The following is a 22,341-nucleotide window of genomic DNA, read 5'->3' as shown; positions in this document are numbered from 1 at the left end:
GCATCCATGGTTATCACTGTCCATGACAGAGTCCGGAATAACCGGCCCTGAGTCAAGGCTGGCGATTGGAGCCACCACAAGGGATCTAGTCTCACTTGATGACTGAGAGAAATTCTCCAGTCCAAGGACTGAGGAGTTCTGTCCCATCTGGCCCGGATCTCCGCTTGTAGAGATCCGTTGTGAAATTGAGCAAAACGGAACGGCTTTGAAAGCCGACACCATCAGACTCAGCGACCGCATACAGATCCGCAGGGAGGAGAGATCCTGGTCCCTAAGGGACTTGATCTCTTCCTGTAGAACCCGAAGTTTGTCCTCCGGGAGAAACACTTGAGCCTAGGCAGAGTCCAGGACCATGCCCAGATAGTGAATACGCACTGACGGAGTCAGTGTCGATTGTTGGAAGTTTACGGTCTACCCAAACTCCTGGAGCATCTGGATTGTCAACAACAGATCCTGCGACAGGGTTGTAGCTGAGCTGGACCTCAACAGGAGATCGTCCAAGTAACCAAGGAGGGCAATCCCCTTAAAACGCATTAAAGCTAAAACAGGGGCCAAAACTGTGGTGAAGACTCTGGGAGCTGAAGCGAAGCCGAAGGGCAACGCCACAAACTGAAAATGCTCCCCCGCTACTGTGAAGCGGAAATATCTCCGTGACCCTTGAAAATAGGGATGTGGAGATATGCATCCTGCAAGTCGATGGAGGCTAGAAAGTCCCCTGGACTCAGTGACGCCACTACGATGATAGATGATAGATACTATGATAGATATACTAAGATGATAGATACTATGATAGATTCCATGCAGAACTTCTGCACCCGCACATAGCGGTTTAGTGACTTCAGATCCAGAATAGGGCGCACTTTCCCCTATTATCTGTGAACAGCGAATAGGTTGGAGTAAAAACCCCGAAACCTGTCCTGCACAGGTACTGGTATAATGACTCCCTGGGTGAGCATGTCTTGCACCGCCCTCCGGAGACAATCACGGCGGTCTGGAGACAACCTTAGGTTTGATAGAAAGAACCTGTCTGCAGGGAAGGATCGAAACTCGATCTTGTATCCCGAGCGAATCAGCTCGTGAACCCACCTATCCTGAATCTTGGACAACCAAGGTTCCTAGAACCACTCAGACGTCCCCTCACCCCTGCTACGGGTGAGGGTGTCCCTTCATGAAGAGGTGGATTGGGTCGCCGAACCAAGCGAACTGGTCTAGGGCTTGCCTGACCACAGGGCTTTGAACAGCATAATCTGCTCCAAAGTCAGGCACCTTGTCAGTTAGGCCATAAGAGCTAGACTGACCACCTGGGGTTTAACGGTTATCTTATACTGCGCCCCGACGGCGCAAAAGGACCCCCATTATACCTTGAAGGAAGGTCCTTGCCTGTTACGGGGAGGTTTTCCTTTGCGGCCTGGGGTAGAAGAGTACTCTTACCCCTTAATCATTTCAGCTAGAGTGTCTCCAAGAGACGATCTCCAACATACGGTACTAAGCGTGGTCCACAAACCAGCTTTTTAACCCAAAATGGTGATATGAATCGCAATACCAACGGCCGACAGCCGGGCAATGATCGGGCTCTTATCTAGGGCATGCTGGTACTGTATCCCGGTCCACCATACCAAGGATAGCCAGAGAAACCAATACCACTTCCAGAATGCTGTGAAGCGCTTATGGCCATATCGTGAGAGCCTGAAATGCCATCACTGAAACAAACACAGGTTATAAACAGGGAGCCCGCCAACGAGTCAATGTGGCGGGACCAAGCTTCCATGCGTCTATCCGCTGGTCTTTGAGTACCAGGGAATCCTCCACCGGTAATGTAATTATATAGCCTAAGGACTGTCTGGTCCACCATAGAGGACACCGTCCAACGTTTTCTCACAGCCTTCCGAAGAGTAGCGATGGGAAAAACGTTTAGGCACCAACATATGTTACATACGAACCTCTGGCCGGTAACCGTATCATGGAACTCCCCGGGACAGGGAAAAAACCTTACCCAGTTACTGTGCTCTTCGGGAACCGAAGGCGGATCTCTTGCTTGACCTTGGAGATAACTCCTCGTCAAGGTTATTGGGGTTCTGTAATGGTGCTTATGAGGGTATTTATTACGGCACGTTCACGAGCCACCAGGGAGGGAATTTCATCCTCCTCATCCTCAGAAAGCTGGAGACAGGGACCCCTCAGGGGGGACATCGACCGTGGCAACCCGTTCAGCCTCAGAGTCAGAAGACTGGGAGGGCATGGCCAATTAATCGGGGGAAAAACGTTCGGATATCGAACGATTCATGCTTGACGTTAAAGTCGCAGGTGCGATTAACAAGAATTGAATAAAATAGATAAAAAACCCCGGGAGGGGGGATCCAGATTTACTCGGAGCCTCCAATAGGACTGCAGGGAATTTATAAGGGAATCTATGAGGCCCTTAAGCATTTCAGCAAAGAAGAACACTGTCTCTCAAAATGGCGACTAGCGCCCCCGCCACGTGCAAAACTCTCAAGGGGACCCCTTGATAGACAAAACCCCTGAATATCAGTGGGTTAGCGGGAGAAAAGGTGTAAAAAACAATAAAACCCCGACAAGGGGTCCGGTATCTGTTACATGCCGTCGTCTAAGACACTGCGGACACAGGGAGTGAGCGCACGCGCCCATCGGCCTATGCCTCGAGCCATGAACTAATGGTGCTTACAGAAACCTCGTAGCAACAAGCGCAGCTGATGATGCATCTCGTTGCCCACATCCAAGATGGCGCTCGTTCGTCAAAACGGCGCCAACCACGATACTACTTGCGGCTTGGTTACTACAGAGGACTCTCGCTTAGGCCTCACTAAGCCCACTATCAACACAAAGCCCACCAAGGGTAGGGGAAGGGTAGGGAAGGGGGGGCCGGAAACCAGCAGTACGGGGGTCCCACAGAGCACACTCACTGCCTATCCCACATAAAAAGTGCTCCCACTACATTATCCCCACAAGGGTCCCAGGGACACGGGGGGTATTGGACTAAACACTCACCCGTCCAGTCGGTCGTGGGATCGCACTACCACACGGATGACCTCTCACCTCCCCGTGGAGGTCCCGGCAGCCAAAGGAGGGAGCTAGCAACAGCAGGCGTCTCGGCGTTGAGACACCCTCGGCGAAGAACGAAGCTTCGCGGGCTCGTCCCCATGTGGAGGGGCACTGTCGTAATTGCAAGGCCAGGGCTGGACCAAATGACCCGCAAACGACCGTTGGCAGAAAAGTGAACTCCTTCTGGACCCAGAGCGAGCACAGTTCCGCATCTCCCGTAATCCTCCAGGAACAGGATCCTGACTAACTGGTGAGAGTGAGGGTGAGAGAAAAGGAAAAAACTCAATAGAGTAGAAAAAGACATCGGGGCTAACCCCCGATCAGGGAAGGTAGCCTACTTGTAAGCTAGGCAGTGAGAAACTGATAAGATACAGGAAGTAGCTGAGGGATAATGTCTGTAGGACAGCCCCCTAGAGGTGTGTCTGGTTAAGTAAACTTATTTACTGTTTAATAACTGCCTAGCTTACTCCTAGAGTGCACAGCCATTACCCAATCGTAAATAATTAAGAGAGGCGACGACTGTCAGAGGACGTAAGAGAAATAAAAAACCCAGTGGGGATAAATGGTCATTGGTGATTAAATACCACCAAAAGAAAGCTCTGTTTGAGTGAAAAATGTGATATAAATGTAATTTGAGTACAACGTTGCATAACCATGCAATTACCAGTTAAAGTAATGCAGCACTGAATAGCAAAAATGACTTGGTCATGAAGGGGGGTAAATAGATATACATCTCTCCCCAAAACAAGGAAAGACGATTAAAGCTGAACTTGGGCCAAAAATATCAAAATAAGTGAGTGAAAAATAAGTAAGTCAGTGGATATGGTGGAGGGTGGTGTGTAACCAGTAACTAAACAAACCCCCCCCCCCCAAATCTTCCCTCCTAGCACAAATCCCCGCAATCTCCCCTCCTAGCACAAATCCACCCCAATCTCCCCTTCTAGCACAAATCCCCCTAATCTCCCCTCCTAGCACAAATCCCCCCCAATCTCCCCTCCTTGCAGAAATCCCCCAACCTTCCCTACTAGCACAAATCCCCCTCAGTACAAATCCCCCGACTCCCAAATCCCCTCTCCTAGCACAAATTCCCCAAATCAACCCCTCCCCCCCCCCCCAAAAATAAAATGTTGCCCTCCAAAATAAATCATATGCCACTGCCACCCCCAAATTCCCAATACTAATCCTGCACCCCCCCCCCATCCCCCCTCCAACCCCACCTCCTAACACAAATTCCCCAATCTCCCTCCTAGCACAAATCCCCCCAATATTCCCTACTAGCATAATGTAGCGGAGCTCCAATACCCAGCCTAGGTATCTCCACTGTATAAACCTTGAAGCTGAGGAAGTACTAAAATATCCAACGCAAATCCCCCCACCAGTAACTGGACGACAAACAGTTCTGGGAGTCAACAACTTTTTATTCAGCCACAGCTGGCTTTTATGCAGCTCCCTATGCAAAGGGGTTTCTTAAATCATATTCCAGGGACATTCCCCGCTGCACCTGAGAGGGGACTAGGGACAAGTAAACATTTCACAGACTCCTCCTCTGTGCCTGAGAGATAATTGAGGAAGAACACTTTGTGGAAATATCACTCAGATCCCTTTCGGTGGTTTGGGAACGCCATTCGAGTGAAGTTTTGACCGGTCGGCCACGAGATGAAGCCCCCAAAACAGTTCCAGAGAAAATTAGGCTTGACTGGTCTTTTTTCGGGAGTTCCAAATACCGACGAAGACTCCCCCTGGCTGCTAACATATGAATGTTCCCCCTGTCCGGTGGTTTAGGTCCCCCGAACGCCATTCGCATAATGGTTCGGGAAGTTGGATGGGCAGCGGTATCAGTTTACCGGGTGTTCACAGGATTGGGTAGCCAAAATTAGTCCCAGGTGGTCGACGACAATGTACCGCTGCCCACATTCAAGAGACAAAATAGCCGCCGTTTGTTTGCACATGTGCGTTTGGCGATTCGGCCACACAGGGGAAACACTTTCCTTAATAAGTAATTTGCGTTTAACAGCCAGGGGTGGTCGGTTATTAAAAGATGCAAACCCATGGACCACACAGATGGGGTAAATGAACGGGGTAGGGGGGTACGGACAGCTGAACAAAGGGAATGAAAAGTGGATGACAAGCATCCATTCCTCTAGCAATGGTAAAACCTGGGTTTTGGTACAGGGGGTTGGCCACTGGGCTACTGCCTCGACATTGGCGAGTTTGGGCTTTTGTTTCCCACACCCCACCCGGTCTCCCAAGTACTGAACTTCCACCATCCCAATATGACATTTGCTCGGTTTGAGGATTAGGCCGGCCTCTCTGATCCGGGTCTATCACCGCTCCTATGTGCCCCAGATGCTCCTCCCAAGTCTCACTAAAATTTGCGATGTCATCCAAGTATGGATATGCATAATCTTGGAAGCCATCGAGCAGCCCGTCTACCATGCGTTGGAATGTGGCTGGGGCGTATTTCCTCCTGAAAGGCATGACCTTATATTGGTACAGGCCAAATGGGATGACAAAGGCTGACTTGGGAATGGCATCTGGGGCTAGAGGAATTTGCAAATAGCCCTTACATAGGTCGATGGTCTTGAGGTATTGACCTCTGGCCATCCGATCTAAGAGCTCGTCTATCCTGGGCATGAGGTAAGCGTCTGACACGGTTTTGTCATTAAGTTTCTGGTAGTCTACACAGAAGTGGGTAGTTCCATCCTGCTTCGGTACCAAGACCACCGGAGAAGCCCAAGGACTATGAGACGTTTCTATGACCCCAAGACGGAGCATCTCTTGTATCTCCTGTCTCAGGTGTTCCCTGACAGTCTCAGGTATTCTGTAGGGAGTCTGTCTGAAGGGTGGCTGTTAGGAGGTGTCTACTCGGTGCATGTTGCTCCCTTCGTGGCTAGCTGTCACGTACCTGATCTGAGGCCGAGATGCAGAGAGGGCTCCCCTTGCGGCTGAGTGCGGCACACCCCTGGGGTTGAGACAGAAGGTGTAGCGCCCACAGAAGCACTGGTTGCCGGCAGGGTCCTGATGGTGGACAGGCGGTCTCTAGCAGAGTGCTGGGCAGGAATACACCGGACAGTCCAAGGAGGAACCAGGAACAACCAGGCAGTAGGTGTAAGACCGGCCCGGGGGTCAAACACAGGGCTCGGCAGGAAGCTGCAACAGGTGCAAGCCAAAGGTATAGCAGGAAGGCCAGAAGTAGACAAGTCAGTGGAAAAGCTAAGATCAGTTACTGGAGGGCAGGTAGACAGGAAGCAAGTCCGTGAGCCAAGCCGAGATCAGATAACGGGAGAGCCAAACTGGAGCAGGGATGGTCAGACGAAGCCGAGGGTCAAAGCCAGGAGAGAGAGCAGACAGGTCAGAAACAAGCCGGGTCAAACTGGAATCCAGGAAGTAGCAATGCTCAGGAAACAGGAAGAGCTGAAGACAATCCAGCAATCTGATGGGCTGAGCAGAGTCCTTTTATAGGCCAGTGAATTAGTCTATGGCCTGAGTCCATTGCGGCCATGGGAAGTACTGGCAAAGTTGCCAGTTGCAGCATGGCCGTTTCTCTGACACTAGCAATTGCCGTGCCTGGATCTGCTCTTGGGGGCTTAACCTTTCCCCCAGCTGAACCTCATCTAAAGTGCCTATCGTATCATCCTCCCCCAGAAGGTCTGTGTAGCGGAACCGCGACCCACACTGTGTTTGTGAGCTTCGGTCAGTATACCACTTCCTTCAGTCTGAACATAGATATCAGATATTCGAGCCACGCCCATACAAAACTAGACGAGAATAACTAACTACAACTTTATTGAACAGTCTCACACACAATGTATACAGTACAGTGAAACATCCCCCTCCTGATCAAATTAACACACCAGGTCAGGTGCCTGATTACATTATCATATGCAGATGAAATTGTGTACAGAAATATAATTAACATATTTAAAGGACAACTAACACAAACAGTATTCTACCTTTCCACCAGTAACTAATAGATGACAATGATTCAATCAACCCAAGCTAATTAACTAGCAGACTGCCGTCCTCGAGCTCTTGAAGTACAATACACATTATCATAAGTGTAAACACAGAACCCATATTAGATAACGGGTGAGTAAACCAGCATAATCAACAATGTGTGGAAGACAGGTGGTTGAGCTGAAGACATTAGCAACTGCTATGAGTCTGACTGTGTGAAGCAGTCCTCATATGTTTCTTGAGAAATTTGGTTGATAAATATTACTGTCCCATTTGACGTAATCCAAACCATATTCTTGGTGTCCCCTGTCCATCATTTCCTTGGTCACCCTGTTCCCCTAATAGACACAGGGTGATTTACACATAAGAGGGGCTTAGGGTGCTGAGAGAGGGATTTCCCAACCTCTCTAAGGCTCCATTCACACCTGAGCATATTGTTTTCAGGCGTTTTTTTGGGCTTTTTTCAGGCATTTTTTGGGGCGTTTTTCAGGCGTTTTTTGCAGGTGTTTGGAGGAAGGCATTGACATCTAACAAAAACGCTTGTAATCTGCCAAAAAATAAGCTCATGTACTTTCTTCAGGCATTTTGCTTCAGGCGACAAAACGCCCATATGTGAACAGGGGCCATTGAAATGAATAGGATTTTGCTTGTTGGGCGTTTTGAGACTTTAGAGATGAGCATTTTATGAGCTGAAAAACGCTCAGGTGTGAACAGGGCCTAAGGTAAGCTGTGTTCCTAGGGCCCCCCAACCAAAGTGGCTCCCGTAACAGTCTGGTAAGGGAAGATTCACAAACTCATCGAAGGCGGGCGCACATATTGCGGCCACATCCTCTCATAATAGGGTTTGAGCATGTTCACGTGGAGCATGCGTCTCCCCCCCACTACCAGAGCAAGGACCGATCACTTAAGTGGTGTCGCATCTCTGCTCCACCACTTAGTATGGGCTCTGCCAGGTGGCCTGTAGCTTGTCATGGCAAACAGGTTTTCCCTACCCCTTGACAGGTGTCACACGTTTGACAGTACTGTCTAACATCTTTGGAGATGCCAGGCCAAAAGAAGGTGTGGGTAAGCCGGTATCTAGTGCGGCTGACCCCTAAGTGGCCCGACAGGGGGATATCAAGGGCTATCTGCATTAATTCTCTCCTGTATTTCTGGGGGACCACTAATTGTTGGGTGGGGACTGGTAGGGACCGGCTGCGACCCTCTCGGTACAATAACCCCTGGTGCCAGGAACATTTCTCTCCTTCTAATCCTGCCTGTGACTAGGTTATTTTATCCCTATAGACCTGTAACATGGGGTCACTAAGGGTTTCCTGCCCAAATTCTGTGGGGGTATCGCAGGGAATGGAGTTAACGTTTTGGGGAAGTGGTCTTACCTGGACCTCAGAGCGTGCGCTGTTTTCCGTGGTGTGGGCCTGGGACTGGGACTGGGTGGTAACTGGGTAGGTCTCGTTGGTGACCTGGGCTGGTACAAAAGCTGAAGCCAACTGGCGGAGATCATTCCCCAGTAAGACATAAGCGGGAAATTCCTGGATCAGCCCCACATTAATTAATCCTGATCCGGCACCCCAGTTCAGGTGTACTCTTGCCGTGGGTAGCCTGTGTATTGCTCCCCCTGCAACCCACACAGCTATGGAACCTCCGGTTGGCATCTGGAACCAGGTGACGTCTGACCAGTGTGAGGGTGGCGCTGTAATCTCATAAGCCTTGAGAAGTCTTGCCGTTCAGCTGTACTGACTGGCGATGGTGTTGCCGGTTGTCGGTAGCGGCCTGTACAGGGTCAGCCTTGTGTAGGATACTCCAGTGTTCCTCCGATTCTTCAGCTCTGAGGTTGTCTAGGGCAGCTTCAGCATGATAACAATGAGCGGCAGCCCATGTTGGAGGAGGTGGCCCTGGTTGGATCCACGCAGCTTGGTTTTGGTTCTAAATGCAGTCTCTCTGATAGTGCCCAAATTTCTTGCATAAATGGCACTGCACTCCATTATGCCCGGGGTATCGATTTGCCGGGAGGTTAGGGATTAGTCTTGGTCGTTGTGGTGCTGGTGGCCCTGGGTTATTGTCCAGCAGTCTGGGGTTGATCTGAAGCTAATACGTGATTGCCTTCGGGTATCTTGATATTCATCGGCCCGCCTGGCCGCTTCAGGGAGAGTGGTAAGTTTGCGGCCCCTTACCCACTCCTGTACCTCTGGGTTTAGTCCATTAAAGAATCGTTTCTGAAAAATCAGCTGGTTGATACCTTCTGCTGTGGTTGCCAGACTGACTTGTAGCCAGGCTAGGGCTGCCCTCTGCATACGGCAAGCCCATTCGGTGTGGGAGTCTGTCAGGGAGCTGGTGGCAAGCCTGACATGCAGAGGATGGCCTCACAGGATCCAGATTAATGGACACAGACAAGTCACCTTGATTGGAAGACACAGGCTAGCCTGAGGTGCGAAATCTAAGTGCCAACCGGTTTTCACCAGAGCCTCAGATGGTGAGGATGGACTTCGCTGCGTGTATAGCACCAGGTCAGGGTCGCCCAAACAGGGGGTAAGCGAGTCCAGATTCGATGGCAGATAAACAGACAAGGATAAGGCAGGAGGATGGTCACAGGACAAGCCGAGGTCAGGGCGGGCAGCAGACAAGCGAGGTAGGAGACAAGCCGGGAGGTCAATCAGGAATACAGCAGGTTTCAGGATCAGGAGGTACAGGAGAAGCTGCAGACAAGACAGCAAAGTATGAGTGTGCCTGCTACCCTTAAATAGGCCATTTGGGCGCCAACTGCAATAGCTATTGCGTGCGCATGCGCATGCGTGATGTGCGCCCTTGGTCAGCTCTGCAATCACCCTGGCTTTGGTCTTACTGCTGGCTATCCAGGGCCGGTGAAAGTATTTTTGCCACCCTAGGCAAAATATAAAATTGCCGCCCCCCATATGCTCTCCCACCACCCATCCCAAGTTACTGGAATGGGCCATATGGATTGATAGACATTGACGCGTCCCTCTTCCAGAACTTGGATGGAAAGGATCTTTCCAAAATGACAAAGAAGGATTTCCTACGCAGCACATCTCTCTACAACACGGAGGTTCTACTTTCTCATCTCAGCTACCTCTGGGAAAGTGAGTGTCACCATGTTCATCGTCATAGATTTACCAAGCAGCTTCTTGTAGCTCTTCGGGATTGGAGATATCCAGGTCACAGTAACCACTCTACCATATGGGTCCAACTGTAATTCATCAGTAGTAGGCAGGGAGGCCCACCTTGTCAGGGCTGTCTTTAATATCGATTGGACCCTGGGCAAACATTGCGCCCATGGGCCCTTCCGAATCCACTTATCAACTATTTGCAGGCAGTGCAATCTCAAGGGGAAGCTGCCTTGGGCCCCACAACAACGACTGGGCCCAGGGCAGCTGCCCCTTTTGCCCTGTGTTAAAGACGGCCCTGCACCTTGTGTTTATAAGGGTCAGGGCTGGATTAAGAGCATCATGGGCTTGGTGCTGAGGATTTTGAAGGGCCTTAAGGGCCGTGCCTTGGCATGCACCCAGAGGAGGAAGGGTGCAGCCATGCATGCCTAATTCAACATGGGATGCTGTCTCTGAAGCCCATAAACACATCCATGCATCGGCAACTGTCCCTCCTTGTCTGGCCTTCATGCTGTGTGGCAGAGGCGTAACTAGAACCTTCAGGGCCCTGATGCAAGAAACCATGAAGGGCCCCCCAGACCCCTGGCCGGGGCCCTTACCTTCAAGCCCAGGGCTCTTCCCACTAATCCTGGGGCTCTTTACACTCGTTGCATGGCCTTTTATTACGGTCCCACAGCAGGATTCTTTCACAAGTTCTGCAGTGGGCCCCCTTCCTGCAATCTTGGGGCCTCCCCACAGTGGTGCAATGCCAGGGTCCGGTCGCAAGTGTGACCTTTGCGATCCTGGAAGTTCACCCACTGGTTTTCTACCGGGCCCCCTGGAGCATGGGGCCCGGTAGCGATTGCAACCCCTGCAACCCCTGTAGTTACGCCCTTGCTGTGTGGGGAGGTTCTGAGGGAGCTGCCTGGGGAACCCGGGGCCTATATAAAGGTAGGGGCCTGGAGCTGCAGCTCCAATAGCCCCTACGTTAATCTGGCCCTGATAAGGGTAACATTTTTTTATATTCAATAGCACTTGAGTTACAGCCCCTTGTCCTTCATGTTAAAAGTGGAACCAAAGCATTAAATGTAAAGACCAGTTTTCAAAAAAAAAACAAATCAGTTGTAATAAAGCATTTTTGGTCAGTTCACAATACAATACTATGTGATATAGTCTCTGGTGAGGCTCTCTAAGTCACTATATCATACAGAGACTTAGAGAGCCTCACCAATGAAGAGCCTCACCATCACCAATGGAGAGCCTGTGTTCCAGCCTCCCACCCCCCATCCTAAGTTGAAGGGGTTAAAACCCCTTCAGACAGTGAGTGACTACTTACCCTGGGCTGGTGGCTGGCGGAGTCGGCGCTGAGTCAAACGTTCCCGCTGTCCTGACTCGCGCATGCGCGTTAGGTCCCCGCCCCGTCTCCTCCGCTGGCTGATGCCGTTGGGAGCTGAAACCTAATGTGCGTGCGCGGCACCACCGCTTCTCTACGAAGATTTATGACGCTGGAGCCCGGGACTCACTCAGGTCAAAAGCGCCCAGGCGGGCGCCGCCGACACGGGTACAGCACATCATGAGGGGCGCCGCCCGCACTCGCCGGTCCATACTAATTCCGGGACCGGGTGCAGCAGGCAAGTCTGGGTCGCCTTACAGGTAGCGCCGGCCCTGTGGCTATCTTCCCTCTCGCTTCCAGCAAATCCTTTAACGTGGCTCGTTTTATACCAGCATAGTTCGTCTCCATTCACACTTTCATTCGTGTAACCGAATTTTTATGAACTGCTGCTGCTTTCCCGTTGCCGTTCATCTATCCAAATCCATATGAACGCTGCTTCCTTTTGCTGCAAGGCTCGTATCCCGCTGCTGCCACCACTTGTAGCGGAGCTCCAATATCCAGCCTAGGGATATCTTGAACCTGAGGAAGTACTAAAATATCCAAGGCAATATCCCCCCCCCCCCCCCCCCAGTAACTGGACGACACACAGTTCTGCACACTTTGTGGAAATATCACTCAGATCCCTTTGGTGGTTCGGGAACGCCATTTGAGTGAAGTTTTTACCGGTCGCCAACGAGATGAAGCCCCAAAGCAGTTCCAGAGAAAATTAGGCTCGGGAGTTCTCACACGAATACCGAGGAAGACTCCCCCTGGCTGCTAACAAACGAATGTCCCCCCTGTTCGGTGGTTTAGGTCTCCCGAATGCCATTCTCATAATGGTTCGGGAAGTTGGATGGGCAGCGGTATCAGTTTTCTGGGTGTTCACAGGATTGGATAGCCGAAATGAGTTCCAAAGTTCCCAGAACAAATCCTGCACCCTCATCCCCCCCTCCAACCCCTCCTCCTAGCACAAATTTCCTCCCTGAGCACAAATCCTTCCCCCCGCCCTCCAAATCTCCCCTCCTAGCACAAATCCCCCCAATCTCTCCTCCTTGCACAAATCCCCCCAATCTCCCCCTACTAGCAGAAATTCCCCCAATCTTCCCTATTATCACAAATCCCCCTATTCTCCCCTCCTAGCACAAATCCCCCCAATCTTCCCTATTAGCACAAATCCCCCTAATCTTCCCTCCTAGCACAAATTCCCATATTCTCCCCTCCCAGCACAAATCCCCCTAATCTCCCCTCCTAGCACAAATTCCCCTAATCTCTCCTCCTAGCACAAATTCTCCTAATCTCTCCTCCTAGCACAAATCCCCCAATCTCCCCATCTAGCACAAATCCCCTCAATCTTCCCTATTAGCAAAAATCCCCCTATTCTCCCCTCCTAGCACAAATCCCCCCCAATCTCCCCTCCTAGCACAAATCCCCCAATCTTTTCTACTAGCACAAATCCCCTCAATCTTCCCTATTAGCACAAATCCCCCTATTCTCCCCTCCTAGCACAAATCCCCCTAATCTCTCCTCCTAGCACAAATCCCCCTAATCTCTCTCCTCCTAGCACACATCCCCCCCAATCTTCCCTCCTAGCACAAAACCCCCAATCTCCCTCATCTAGCACAAATCCCCTCAATCTTCCCTATTAGCACAAATCCCCCTAATCTCTCCTCCTAGCACAAATCCCCCCAATCTTCCCTATTAGCACAAATCCTGCCCCCCCCCCCAAAAAAAAAATATCCCCCTTTCTAACAAAAATTCCCTTTCTAGTACCAATCCCCCACCTTCCAAATCCCCCCTCCTAGCACAAATCTCACCCAATTTACACCCCCCACAAAAAATGTTGCCTCTTAAAATAAATCGTACGCCATTGCCAAGTGGGTATGTTGCAGCATGGTGTGTAAGCAGTAACTGTTAGCTCTCAGACAGAAAGCCAAGCTGGGCTGTTTAAATGCATGGGCACCCCAGGGGCCCCAGGTGCATGGGGGCCCCATGATAATCTTGTATTACGTCATACTTCCCAACTGTCCCGGATTTTCTCGGACAGTCACGCTTTTTTACTAAGCTGTCCCGGGTGCTATCCGAGAACCTGTACTGTGCCCCGATCCCAGTATCCCCCCCCCCCCCCATACTGTGCTATTTGTGTTGATGGGATGTTTTCTCATTGTTTATCATCAATTGTACTGATATATGTTTAATTCTATCCTGAAGCCAAAGCCCAGTAGAAGGCAGACCACGGCCCACAACTAGTTGCCCACCACTGATCTGGAGCATACATGCAGTGGGTTGCCCTACTGCACTCTTACCCATGTCCCAGCCCTGACTCTGAGTCCATGTTGTCCTTGTTCCACCCCCCCCCCCCTCTCCTCAACCTGTGATTGGACAAATAAAAGGAGAAGCAGCAGACTAATGAGCTGATCTCTCTGTCACTCTGCTCTCTCCTCCTATCAGCATGCCTCTTTGCACTGATTGGCTCTTTGTTCTTTTTCTCCCTACTGCTGTGGGGTTGACTTTCTCAACATTTTTACCCATGAGGAACCCTAAAGTAGTTTTCAGGTCTTAGGGAACCCCTTCATATAGTTGCTGATTGGAAAAATGCCTCTTTTGTTGGGGGTTATTTGGAAGAAAGCCCCCCTTTTCACCTCTCTGCCCTGAAACTATGGCGGCACCATTAGATGGGAGATCAATCAGCCACAGATTAAGAAACCCCTACAATCTCTGGAAGATCCCCTACAACCTCTGGAGGAACCCCTACAATCTCTGGAGGAACCCCTACAACCTCCGGAGGAACCCCTACAACCTCTGGAAGAACCCCTACAACCTCTGGAGGAACCCTACAACCTCTGGAAGAACCCCTACAATCTCTGGAGGAACCCTACAACCTCTGGAGGAACCCCTGCTACCTCTGGAGGAACCCCTTCAACCTCTACAACCTCTGGAGGAACCCCTACAACCTCTGGAGGAACCCCTACAACCTCTACAACCTCTGGAGGAACCCCTACAACCTCTGGAAGAACCCCTACAACCTTTGGAGGAACCCCTAGAATTCCATCTAGGACTACCATGCAAGGACTACCAGAGTCCCCAGAGGGGTTAATTCAGTGACTTACACCACTTGTACATTTATTAATGATTGCAAATTAGCCCTCGTTCACATTGGAGGGATTTGTCATGCAAAGTCGCAGCCTATTGCCGGTAATGGCACCGTCCCAATCTGTGCAACGCTGACTTTGCAGCACCGCACTGATTTGCAAAAGTAGTTCCTAGTATAGTGTGAGTATAGTATAGAGTGTCTGTATAATGTGAGTATAGTATAGTATAGTGTAGTATAGTATAGTATAGTATAGTATAGTATAGTATAGTATAGTATAGTATAGTATAGTGTGTCAGTATAGTATAGTATAGTATAGTATAGTATAGTATAGTATAGTGTGTCAGTATAGTGTGAGTATAGTATAGTATAGTATAGTATAGTATAGTATAGTATAGTATGAGTATAGTGTGAGTATAGTATAGTATAGTGTGAGTATAGTATAGTATAGTATAGTGTGTCAGTATAGTGTGAGTATAGTATAGTATAGTATAGTATAGTATGAGTATAGTGTGAGTATAGTATAGTATAGTATAGTGTGAGTATAGTATAGTATAGTATAGTATAGTATAGTGTGAGTATAGTATAGTATAGAATAGTATAGTATAGTATAGTGTGAGTACAGTATAGTATGTCAGTATAACATGAGTATAGTATAGTATGGTATAGTGTGAGTATAGTATAGTATAGTATAGTGTAGTGTAGTGTAGTATAGTATAGTGTGAGTATAGTATAGTATAGTGTAGTGTAGTATAGTATAGTGTGAGTATAGTATAGTATAGTGTAGTGTAGTGTAGTATAGTATAGTGTAGTGTAGTATAGTATAGTGTGAGTATAGTATAGTATAGTGTAGTGTAGTGTAGTGTAGTATAGTATAGTGTGAGTATAGTATAGTGTAGTGTAGTGTAGTATAGTATAGTATAGTATAGTATAGTGTAGTGTAGTGTGTCAGTATAGTGTAGTGTAGTATAGTGTGAGTATAGTATAGTATAGTATAGTATAGTATAGTATAGTATAGTATAGTGTGAGTATAGTATAGTGTAGTATAGTATAGTATAGTATAGTATAGTATAGTATAGTATAGTATAGTATAGTGTGAGTATAGTATAGTGTAGTGTAGTGTAGTATAGTATAGTGTGAGTATAGTATAGTGTAGTATGAGTATAGTATAGTGTAGTGTAGTATAGTATAGTGTGAGTATAGTATAGTGTAGTATAGTGTAGTGTAGTGTAGTGTAGTATAGTATAGTGTATTGTAGTATAGTATAGTGTGAGTATAGTGTAGTGTAGTATAGTGTAGTGTAGTATAGTATAGTGTAGTGTAGTGTAGTGTAGTGTAGTGTAGTATAGTATAGTGTATTGTAGTGTAGTGTAGTATAGTATAGTGTAGTGTAGTGTAGTATAGTGTAGTGTAGTGTAGTATAGTATAGTATAGTGTATTGTAGTGTAGTGTAATGTAGTATAGTATAGTATAGTGTAGTGTAGTGTAGTGTAGTGTAGTATAGTATAGTGTAGTGTAGTGTAGTATAGTGTAGTGTAGTGTAGTATAGTATAGTATAGTGTATTGTAGTGTAGTGTAATGTAGTATAGTATAGTATAGTGTAGTGTAGTGTAGTGTAGTGTAGTGTAGTATAGTATAGTGTATTGTAGTGTAGTGTAGTGTGTAGTATAGTGTAGTATAGTATAGTATAGTGTATTGTAGTGTAGTGTAGTATAGTGTGACTATAGTATAGTATATTGGGCTGTACATTAGTGTAGTGTAGTGTAGTGTAGTGTGTAGTATAGTGTAGTGTAGTGTAGTGTAGTGTAGTGTAGTATAGTATAGTGTATTGTAGTGTAGTGTAGTATAGTGTGACTATAGTATAGTATATTGGGCTATACATTAGTGTAGTGGTTAGCACTTTCACCTAGCAGCAAGAGGGTCGCTGGTTCAAATCCCAACCACGACACTACCTGCCTGGAGTTTGCATGTTCTCCCTGTGCCTGCGTGGGTTTCCTCCCACTCTCCAAAGACATGCTGGTAGGTTAATTGGATCCTGTATAAAAAAAAAAAAAATTGTCCCTACTGTGTATGTATGAATGTGAGTTAGGGACCTTAGATTGTAAGCTCCTTGAGGGCAGGGACTGATGTGAATGTACAATGTATATGTAAAGCGCTGCGTAAATTGACAGCGCTATATACTGTATGTACCTGAAATAAATAAATATAGTATAGTGTGTCAGTATAGGGGTGCCAGGTACAGGGGTGTTGGGTACAGGAGTGCCAGGGACAGGGGTGCCGGGTAAAGGGGTGCCGGGTACAGGAGTGCAAGGTACAGGGGAGCCAGGTACAGGAGTGCCAGGGACAGGGGTGCCGGGTAAAGGGGTGCTGGGTACAGGAGTGCAAGGTACAGGGGTGCCGGGTACAGGAGTGCCAGGTACAGGGGAGCCAGGGACAGGGGTGCCGGGAACAGGGGTGCTGGGTACAGAGGTGCCGGGGACAGGGGTGACTGGTACAGGGGTGCCAGGTACAGGGGTGCCTGGTACAGGGGTGCCAGGAACAGGGGTGCCAGGAACAGGGGTGCCAGGAACAGGGGTGCCAGGAACAGGGGTGCCAGGTACAGGGGTGCCAGGTACAGAAGAGGTAAGTCATTACACAGCAACTTGAATTGGAATAATTCCTATTTCTGATTGGAGTATGAGGAAGAGGCCCTCAGGTCATTGGGGGGAATAGGGGAAGTCATGCTGTGTATAAGGTAGGTCGGCACTTACCTAGGAGAAGGGCACCGATGAGAACAGCCAGGGGGGAGGGATGAGATCTCACATACATGGCGTCTGCTGACTGACTGCAGGTTATCAGTGAAGGTGCAAAAATCCCCCCCGCAGGAAGGAAACGGCTCCCCTGCAGCTCGCTGACACCGAGTACAGCCAGCACAGAGGACACAGATACCACCCTATTCTATTCTACCGAGAAATCAGACCACTTCCTACGCAGATTATACAGAGACTACACTGGTCTGTAATCTCCCGACAGTTCACTCTACACAGCTCTGTAATCTCCTGACAGTTCACTCTACACACCAACTGTTTGTTGTGATTTCATTGGGAAAAAAAAGCTCCACGCTTTCAAAAGGCACCCCTCCCCCTCCAGTCTAATGACTTCACCTAGGCTGAGATTTATAAACATTAATCAGACAGGAGAGACAAAGTAACATTGTTTATAAACATCGATCAGACGGGAGATAGAGAGATACAAAGTAACATTGTTTATATACGTTGATCAGACAGGAGATAGAGATACAAAGTAACATTGTTTATAAACATTGTTCAGACGGGAGATAGAGAGATACAAAGTAACATTGTTTATAAACATTGTTCAGACAGAAGATAGAGATACAAAGTAACATTGTTTATAAACATTGTTCAGACAGGAGATAGAGAGATACAAAGTAACATTGTTTATAAACATTGATCAGACGGGAGATAAAGAGATACAAAGTAACATTGTTTATAAACATTGATCAGAGAGGAGATAGAGAGATACAAAGTAACATTGTTTATAAACATTGTTCAGACAGGAGATAGAGATACAAAGTAACATTGTTTATAAACATTGTTCAGACAGGAGATAGAGATACAAAGTAACATTGTTTATAAACGTTGATCAGACAGGAGATAGAGATACAAAGTAACATTGTTTATAAACATTGTTCAGACAGGAGATAGAGATACAAAGTAACATTGTTTATAAACATTGATCAGATGGGAGATAGAGAGATACAAAGTAACATTGTTTATAAACATTGATCAGAGAGGAGATAGAGAGATACAAAGTAACATTGTTTATAAACATTGTTCAGACAGGAGATAGAGAGATACAAAGTAACATTGTTTATAAACATTGATCAGAGAGGAGATAGAGAGATACAAAGTAACATTGTTTATAAACATTGTTCAGACAGGAGATAGAGATACAAAGTAACATTGTTTATAAACATTGTTCAGACAGGAGATAGAGATACAAAGTAACATTGTTTATAAACGTTGATCAGACAGGAGATAGAGATACAAAGTAACATTGTTTATAAACATTGTTCAGACAGGAGATAGAGATACAAAGTAACATTGTTTATAAACATTGATCAGATGGGAGATAGAGAGATACAAAGTAACATTGTTTATAAACATTGATCAGAGAGGAGATAGAGAGATACAAAGTAACATTGTTTATAAACATTGTTCAGACAGGAGATAGAGAGATACAAAGTAACATTGTTTATAAACATTGTTCAGACAGGAGATAGAGATACAAAGTAACATTGTTTATAAACGTTGATCAGACAGGAGATAGAGATACAAAGTAACATTGTTTATAAACATTGTTCAGACAGGAGATAGAGATACAAAGTAACATTGTTTATAAACATTGATCAGATGGGAGATAGAGAGATACAAACTAACATTGTTTATAAACATTGATCAGACGGGAGATAGAGAGATACAAAGTAACATTGTTTATAAACATTGATCAGAGAGGAGATAGAGAGATACAAAGTAACATTGTTTATAAACATTGTTCAGACAGGAGATAGAGAGATACAAAGTAACATTGTTTATAAACATTGTTCAGACAGGAGATAGAGATACAAAGTAACATTGTTTATAAACGTTGATCAGACAGGAGATAGAGATACAAAGTAACATTGTTTATAAACATTGTTCAGACAGGAGATAGAGATACAAAGTAACATTGTTTATAAACATTGATCAGATGGGAGATAGAGAGATACAAAGTAACATTGTTTATAAACATTGATCAGAGAGGAGATAGAGAGATACAAAGTAACATTGTTTATAAACATTGTTCAGACAGGAGATAGAGAGATACAAGGTAACATTGTTTATAAACATTGCTCAGACGGGAGATAGAGAGATACAAAGTAACATTGTGTATAAACATTGATCAGACGGGAGATAGAGAGATACAAAGTAACATTGTTTATATACGTTGATCAGACAGGAGATAGAGATACAAAGTAACATTGTTTATAAACATTGTTCAGACAGGAGATAGAGAGATACAAAGTAACATTGTTTATAAACATTGATCAGAGAGGAGATAGAGAGATACAAAGTAACATTGTTTATAAACATTGTTCAGACAGGAGATAGAGAGATACAAAGTAACATTGTTTATAAACATTGATCAGACGGGAGATAGAGAGATACAAAGTAACATTGTTTATAAACATTGATCAGAGAGGAGATAGAGAGATACAAAGTAACATTGTTTATAAACATTGTTCAGACAGGAGATAGAGATACAAAGTAACATTGTTTATAAACGTTGATCAGACAGGAGGTAGAGATACAAAGTAACATTGTTTATAAACATTGTTCAGACAGGAGATAGAGATACAAAGTAACATTGTTTATAAACATTGATCAGACGGGAGATAGAGAGATACAAAGTAACATTGTTTATAAACATTGATCAGACGGGAGATAGAGAGATACAAAGTAACATTGTTTATAAACATTGCTCAGACGGGAGAGTGCTGAATCTAGAGGAGCTGTGCATGGCAGCCCTCAACTTCCTCAATTAAGCTTTGACGATAAATCCTGGAAGCTCATTGGTTGCAATGCACAGCTGCACCACATTTTGCACCGTCCAGTTTTAATAAATCAACCCCATTGTGTTTCCTCTACTCTGGTTGTCACAGATCAGCCCCAGGACACTTTGGTTTGGAAGGTCACAGCTGTCTGACAGCCAATCACAGTCTGAGTCTCTGAAAACATAATGTGATGGAAGATCCACCCCAACTGATCATTCTTCATCATGTGATACCAAGGAGGCCAGATCCCCCCCCCCCCCCCGCTGGGCTCTGTGGTTCCTTCCACCGATTTCTACTGTGACTGCCCAGAGGGAGAAACCATCCAACACATGGGGGGGGGGGGGGAGAGTTATGTAATTCATCTCTGTGTATTATATGATGGAGATAATTGATCTCTGTGTATTATATGATGGAGATAATTGATCTCTGTGTATTATATATGGAGATAATTGATCTCTGTGTATTATATAATGGAGATAATTGATCTCTGTGTATTATAGGATGGAGATAATTGATCTCTGTGTATTATAGGATGGAGATAATTGATCTCTGTGTATTATATATGGAGATAATTGATCTCTGTGTATTATAGGATGGAGATAATTGATCTCTGTGTATTATATAATGGAGATAATTGATCTCTGTGTATTATATGATGGAGATAATTGATCTCTGTGTATTATATGATGGAGATAATTGATCTCTGTGTATTATATAATGGAGATAATTGATCTCTGTGTATTATATAATGGAGATAATTGATCTCTGTGTATTATATAATGGAGATAATTGATCTCTGTGTATTATATATGGAGATAATTGATCTCTGTGTATTATATAATGGAGATAATTGATCTCTGTGTATTATATAATGGAGATAATTGATCTCTGTGTATTATATAATGGAGATAATTGATCTCTGTGTATTATATATGGAGATAATTGATCTCTGTGTATTATAGGATGGAGATAATTGATCTCTGTGTATTATATGATGGAGATAATTGATCTCTGTGTATTATATAATGGAGATAATTGATCTCTGTGTATTATATGGAGATAATTGATCTCTGTGTATTATATATGGAGATAATTGATCTCTGTGTATTATATATGGAGATAATTGATCTCTGTGTATTATATATGGAGATAATTGATCTCTGTGTATTATAGGATGGAGATAATTGATCTCTGTGTATTATATAATGGAGATAATTGATCTCTGTGTATTATATATGGAGATAATTGATCTCTGTGTATTATATATGGAGATAATTGATCTCTGTGTATTATATAATGGAGATAATTGATCTCTGTGTATTATAGGATGGAGATAATTGATCTCTGTGTATTATAGGATGGAGATAATTGATCTCTGTGTATTATATATGGAGATAATTGATCTCTGTGTATTATAGGATGGAGATAATTGATCTCTGTGTATTATATAATGGAGATAATTGATCTCTGTGTATTATATGATGGAGATAATTGATCTCTGTGTATTATATGATGGAGATAATTGATCTCTGTGTATTATATAATGGAGATAATTGATCTCTGTGTATTATATAATGGAGATAATTGATCTCTGTGTATTATATAATGGAGATAATTGATCTCTGTGTATTATATATGGAGATAATTGATCTCTGTGTATTATATAATGGAGATAATTGATCTCTGTGTATTATATAATGGAGATAATTGATCTCTGTGTATTATATAATGGAGATAATTGATCTCTGTGTATTATATATGGAGATAATTGATCTCTGTGTATTATAGGATGGAGATAATTGATCTCTGTGTATTATATGATGGAGATAATTGATCTCTGTGTATTATATAATGGAGATAATTGATCTCTGTGTATTATATGGAGATAATTGATCTCTGTGTATTATATATGGAGATAATTGATCTCTGTGTATTATATATGGAGATAATTGATCTCTGTGTATTATATATGGAGATAATTGATCTCTGTGTATTATAGGATGGAGATAATTGATCTCTGTGTATTATATAATGGAGATAATTGATCTCTGTGTATTATATATGGAGATAATTGATCTCTGTGTATTATATATGGAGATAATTGATCTCTGTGTATTATAGGATGGAGATAATTGAGCTCTGTGTATTATAGGATGGAGATAATTGATCTCTG

The 22,341-nt window shown here is 45.3% G+C and overlaps 1 protein-coding gene across 1 annotated transcript in view; it reads right to left on the bottom strand.

Annotated features, from left to right (window-relative positions):
• Positions 1-17,460, bottom strand: part of LOC309556216 (uncharacterized protein) — a 47,469-nt gene extending 30,009 nt beyond the window's left edge. Inside the window, exon 1 of the mRNA XM_082258617.1 lies at positions 17,326-17,460. Coding sequence (XP_082114743.1) covers positions 17,326-17,383 — 58 coding nt within the window. The 5' untranslated portion in view covers positions 17,384-17,460. The remainder of the gene's footprint in view (positions 1-17,325) is intronic.
• Between the last annotated feature and the right edge of the window lie 4,881 nt (positions 17,461-22,341).

This window comes from Pelophylax lessonae (genome assembly GCF_965119305.1).
Source record: "Pelophylax lessonae genome assembly, chromosome: 5".
Lineage (NCBI taxonomy): Eukaryota > Metazoa > Chordata > Amphibia > Anura > Ranidae > Pelophylax > Pelophylax lessonae.
Note: the sequence above shows the minus strand (reverse complement) of the source record. Positions and strands in the feature narration are given on the sequence as shown.